This window comes from Phocoena phocoena, chromosome 12, assembly GCF_963924675.1.
Source record: "Phocoena phocoena chromosome 12, mPhoPho1.1, whole genome shotgun sequence".
Taxonomy (NCBI): domain Eukaryota; kingdom Metazoa; phylum Chordata; class Mammalia; order Artiodactyla; family Phocoenidae; genus Phocoena; species Phocoena phocoena.
In genome coordinates this window covers 11,611,387-11,617,729 of record NC_089230.1, presented here as the reverse complement: position 1 = coordinate 11,617,729, position 6,343 = coordinate 11,611,387, and the positions used below count along the sequence as shown (strand labels likewise).

The following is a 6,343-nucleotide window of genomic DNA, read 5'->3' as shown; positions in this document are numbered from 1 at the left end:
CCATATCAGGGCTCAGCACACTACCTCCTACAGGCCAAATCTGGCCCACCGTTTTTTGGACAGCCCATGAACCAAGAATGACTTTCACATTTTTAAATTGTTGAAAACGAATCAAAAGAAGAATATTTCATGACAGAAGAAACTACTGTGAAATTTGATTTCGGTGTCCATAAATAAAATTTTGCTGGAACACAGCCATGCCCATTTGTTGAGGTCCTGGGGCTACTTTGGTGCTTGTAATGGCAGAGTTGAGTAGTTGCCACTGAGACCATGTAGTCCACGGAATCTGAAATAATTATTACTTGGCCCTTTATGGGGAAAGTTTCCCGACTCTTGACCTATATGATTGCAGCCACTTACACAACATGTGGATTTTTTTCCTCCAAAGTCTAGAAGCTTTCTCTGTTATAATGAAAATGAATGCCCCTGGGGTCAGCTGATGAATATAAGCGGCACATTCTCTGAATTATCTTTGAGAGAGCTTTGGGTCCACAGAAGAACACTCCAATGTTACTGCTGCAATAGAGGTAAGACAAGGGTAGAACGTGTTACACAGGGCACGGCCAGCCAGGAGCCAAGACAGAATGATACAGTCAGTGAGTAGCTGCGGTTGTGACTTTATGTATTTGTTTTTCTCCACCCACTTCCTTTTTTCTTAGACTCTTTTCTCCTACTTTCAGTACCACGTTCTCCCACAGGTTCCCAGAGTCCTGTTATGCCCTGCATCACACAGGTAGGTGAGACCAAGAAGATTGAGGCTGGCAGGGGCCATGAGGGCAGGTGAGTGCATTTCAATATAGAGGTGATGACGCCCGGAGTTTTGGTCCACCTCTTGGATTGGTGATTAGAATGTAAGCTCCCTGAGAGCAGGCATCTGGTCTGTTTTACTCATCACTCTAATCCTACCACTCAGAATAGTATCCAGCGTACAGTAGACACTCAATACATGTTTGTTGAAGGAATGAATGAAGGGCTCTGCTCATTATTATCTGCGTGGTCTTGAGTAAGACTCTAAACCTCAATCTCCGCATGATTAAACCCAGCTAATAACGACTACGTGGTATGTTTTATCCAAAGCAAAGTGAGATGATGCATTCCAAAAGGATTAAAAAGTGTTAGTTATCACTATTGTTCAACCCTGCCTTTTCATAGTTGATAACATTTACACAAAAGTTCTAGCAACTTAGTTTATGTCTCCCTTTGGAATTACTTTACTTTTCAAGGAAGGTCAAAAAGAAGAGGTGGAAAGGAAAATCACATTCCTGAAAATGGAGTCACCCCCAAGTTGTCATCTCTAATTATGGCATTTCAGAAAACAGTGTTGAAGAGGTGTTTTTGCATATAGTGACTATCCCAGGGCTGCTCAACTCCCTTGTAGACACAACTGACAGCTCTCGTTATATATAAACAATGAGTCAGCACCAGGATTCAAGTTGTCTCTGGGAATCGGGAGGGGCCGGTCTCTATAGGGACTTGTAGAGACCATGTTTTCCCCTTATCTTGCATTGAACTATTCCTTGTAGTATTTTTGCAATCTCTGGCACAAGCTTAATTAGTTGCTCTAGTCTGGATCAAAAGTTCTCATACTTTGCTGTGCAAAAAGTTATCTAGACAGACTATTAAAACATAGAGTCCCAGGCTTGAATCCAAGGAATGCATTTTTAGCAAGGCCCCCAGGTGACATTAAAGCACACGGCACTATGAGCGACACTTTGAGAAAGACTGTCTTAGAGAAATTCCTCGGACTCTGGGACCAGCTCACTATACTACCTTTACCTCCTCAAACCGTTTTTGTTGGGAAATGCCTCTATAGTCTCATTCTTCTTAGCTTGTATATTAATATGATTCCGTGCCATGTATTGAATCCACATTTAATTATGTGTTCCAGGACCATAATATCCATGGTAGAAATTGATGGTTCAATTACATTTCAAACTCTAGCTTCAAAGGAACTTATCAAGTGGATTCATTTGTAAATGACTGTATGTTTAAAATGTATAAGTATTATTTTTAAAGACATCATTCCCATGGCTAAATTTGAGAAAATACTTTTTCAGAAAGTATTGCCCACTGGAAAAATTATGTTTATGACTTAATGAAGCACTTTCAAGGTGTTTATGGAAATATCACCCAACGGTTAAGAGTGCTACTGGTTCCACCACTTCGTTGCTGGGAAATTTAGGGCATATTAATTCGTCTCTTAAAAGCCTCCCTTTCTTTATCTCTCCATGGGGACAGTTCTATGCCAAACTCCTAGTGCCTCCGTGAGGGTTAGACACGGTGAGCTCTTGGGAACCGTTGTCTTACGTTATGACCCACACGATGTCTGCCTGCTCCGCGAGGCTGAGCACAAGATGCGATGTGGGCTGTTAACCCAGCAGTGATTACAGATTTCCTGGAATCGGCACTCTTGCACTAGGTTTTTTGAGTTCTGGACTGCAACATTTTGAATGATACATGGGTCAGGCAAAACGCTTCCCAGTGGGGAGTCTGCTGCCCTGAGGCATCCTTGCATCTATATTCAAAGACATTGTTATGGGTGGTGATATTTTTCCATTAGTGTAGGTGTCACCAAAGAGATTGCCCACTGGCCCATTCCCAACAGGCTAAGATGGCCCTTTCGTTTGCAGCCATGGTGACTGTTTGCAGATCGTGAAGATGCTCTTTGATGCTCTGCCTTTAAGGCTCCATTTCAAAGGATTCTGATTGCTGGCTGCCAGGTGTACCACTGGTGTCTGCAGCAGTTCACAGTCACCCTGCCTCTTGTGAAGTTGTGGCTACTACATTACACAGCTGAGTACACACGTTTCTGTATTTATGGAACTGTCATGGCTACACAATGACCAAAAAGTCTCACAAAGGCCATTCATTATCTATCTTCCACTGAGGCAGAAAGGCCAGTGGTTCACTAGCTCTCCCTGCATCACTGTCCCCACACATGGCGTTCTTTTGCTTGTCTTGCTTCCCCTCCTCGGCGTTTGTGGTTTCCAGTACGGAGCTTTCTCATCACGAAGGCTTACTGTGAAGCATGGAGCTGAGAAGCCCCACAAAGTGGTTCAAGCACAGATGCAGCAGCATTTTTTTTTTCTTTTATGAGGCAACGGACAACTGCAACAGAACCCTAATGGGGTTGGTAAAGAAAAAATTCTTCTATAAACTGTAATTATCCACGATTGCTCAGAATGAAAAAAAAAAAAGATTCTCTCTAAAAGAAGTATAAAAACACAAGGCATTATTCTTCAGTTTACAGCCTGCAAGCTGCAGAGTTTGCACACCCAGGAGGCACTGGATTAGGGACAACATTAGCGGCATCGATCAGTCTGGGCTGCTGACTTTCATGGGAAAAAGACAAATTTTACACAAGCTGCAAAGATGGTTAACATTAACAGCATTATTTTTAGCTCTGATAAACAATAAGGAAAATCCTCCTGTCCCCCTCTTATTTGCTAAATAACTATCGTGCTCTTTTTTGGTGGGCTTGATGCATTTTCCAAAACAGTTCAGCTATGCCATGCCTGAAAGGCAGCCAAAATGTCACCTCCCAGGAGATTTCCGCCCAGCAGATATATGGGAGAGTGGGTGTGCTTGGGAATAATCCCACCATCTTGCTGGCTTCCCAGGTTCTGCTGCCTTGAGCCCTGCTCTCTTTAAATTGTATGTTTGTTTTTCTGTGTTGGCTTTTATGCTTGGTAAGTTATAACCCTGTAGGGGCAGACCCTAAACCCCATTTTAAAAAAATCAAATTACTTTATGCCCTGAGTGCATTCTGCAAATAAAATCGATAAACAGAAGCTTCCCATGGATTTATGGAGGCTTAGAAAGAAGACAACAAGAGCTACAAGCTCGGTATCAGACAATGGACACAACTTCTGGTTAATCTTTCCTAGAGAATGTTTTTCATTAGAAATGCCTCCAAAAGATTCAACACATAATTATATTTTGTACAACACCTTCTTTTTCATAACCACAGATGATAATTGTGTTGGCCTTTTTTTTTTTTTTTTAAACCCATCTCCCAACTGATTTGTAGCAGCCTGCTCTACTACTTTTCTCTGCATCCTAATTATTCAGTTGCTGATTAGGGGCTACAGGCGTCCCTAATGGTGCTTTGCTCACGGCTGAGGCACTTCTCTAGCTCTTCCCACCAACTCCATCTTCTTTGGCGAGTCAGCACTCTTGTCCTAGCTTCCTCATCCCTCTTGGGGTCCCTTCACTTGCTGAAGCTGGTTACTGTGCTTGGCTCTGAGGAGCACAGATAAAGTTGCTGCCCTTGAGGATGTCACAGTTAAAGAGGGGAGAGAAATGAAAGCAGTTGACTCGTAGTATCGGATCCCTGGGAATGGTAGAGCCATGTTTCTGCCAATCTTGTCCCCTCCCCTTCTGATAAAACACTAAAAAATATACACCTTCTCACTGATATACTTCACCCAGAAATATCCAAATATTTTTGCCATATCTAATGATTTGACAGATAATATCACCAAAGAAAATTTGCAGAATAGTGATAAATCCACCCTGTGCTCACCCACCTCCCTAATCCCACCTGCCACAAATGGAATAGCGCCAGTAATTTTCGTTGAATCTTCACTTGATTATAACTGGAGGGCTGGATGCCCTCTGGTGCAAAGGTATACTTACGTATGCTAATAATATCCAGTCATAAGTTTATGGTGGCTTTCTTTTTATTATGAAGCTATAATTTATTTTGTGTGGGATTTCCACTTAAGTCTATTTCTTTGAGTATTCTGAACAATTTAGTCATGTAAGGAATGTTTAGGATATCCTTTTAGATAGGCAGACTTGTGTGCTATAATCAGAATGTTAATTTCTTAAAAATATCATTTGAAAACATTTTGCACATATGCACGTACAAATGAGAATTGGAGGGTGTGCACACAAGCAAATGTGGTTCCAGATGGACACATTGACTCGATTTAGTATAAAGGTATTTTTACATTTCTGGAAACAATGGGTGGTCTAAAATACGTTCATGCAGCATGGATTAGAAGCTCCCAGTCTTATGGTAAATTGGCACCTTCCTTCACAGTTGGGCTGGGTTGTGCTGTTCTAACAAATGGTAGTATTCTTCTTTATTTTTTCCTTCAAGAGAAAAGAAACGCTTCTACTGAAGTTATGAAGAAAATGGCCAAACCTTCCAAGTTTTTATGGTAATTAGTTGCATAAAGTTTTATGCCTAAAAGGCATGGTGAAGTTATTAGTAGATAAGTCAAAAGTGGCAAACTATAAATATTATGTGAAATGTAAGGTCGAAGATTGAAGTCTTATGGAATCATTTTATTCAATTAATTAAAAACAACTGATCTACAAATCCAGAAGGTTGGGTACACGCATAATGTGTGTTTATCAAAAAAGTAGCTAGATGTGATCAAGATGTATTTATTTGCATTCTGTCTACCTTCTTGGAAACGATTTCCTGATTTTCTGAACATTTGCCGAAAGCTTGGGAACATATTGAGAACATCTACAAAAAATGAAATATAACTTCTATTTTTGTATAAGATGCACATTTCTAAAGATTAATAAGACAGAGGTATCAGAGTATGTATTGTATGTATTTAACTAACCTATTTATTTTAATTAAGACAATAATTTCCATTGTTTTTGTGTTTAGAGTAATTTTCTGTGCTTGTCTAACTTAAAGCAATATACAACAATTGTCACATGTGTGTGAGTTTGGCCGTATCAGTAGAAGACTTACTTTTTACATATCCACTTGCTATTTATTGATCTTCTTTTAAAAATATACTTGTGTTTTTGTAATACAGCTGATACAATTACGAAAATTAACTGCACATAAAAACAACAGAATATACTTTCCTATTTTCTACTCTTGGTCTTTGATCTCTTTTTAATTTTTTCTTTCCCTTTCCTTATTTGTTTTCATTTTGATGCCCATCAATTTGTTTCTCTATTACTGTTATTATTGCAATTTTCTGCTTCCTTTATAGCGTGCACTGTTCTCTTTGATCTGCTTCCCTTCAAGCTTTATTTTTGGTGCTGTTTTTCATGTTCTGTAAAAAAAACATTTTTGCCCCTCTTCCCTTTATTCTTTTGATTCAACTCCTTCTTCTTATAACAAGAACAGAGTCCAGCTTTAAGTGAACAGGTAAATGTTTTTAAAAGAGTAAGCCCTGAGAATCCTTGGCTTCATGCTGATGAGTAGAAATGGTTGAGAGCCTATTTCAAAGACCCTCAAGAACAAAGAGCCTTTTCTGAGGCCACGAACAAATACACCAATTCTTTATGGCCCATCTTTGCCAAAAGATCTGAGCTAATGACAGGACAGACCTGTCTTATAAGAGTAGCCAAGAAGGCTTGGGAG

General features: G+C 39.9%; 1 protein-coding gene across 1 annotated transcript in view; it reads right to left on the bottom strand.

The window, feature by feature from the left end:
• Positions 1–389: 389 nt before the first annotated feature.
• Positions 390–6,343, bottom strand: part of NOX3 (NADPH oxidase 3) — a 57,996-nt gene continuing 52,042 nt past the window's right edge. The window contains exon 13 of the mRNA XM_065888731.1: positions 390–516. Within this exon, the coding sequence (XP_065744803.1) occupies positions 390–516 (127 nt within the window). The remainder of the gene's footprint in view (positions 517–6,343) is intronic.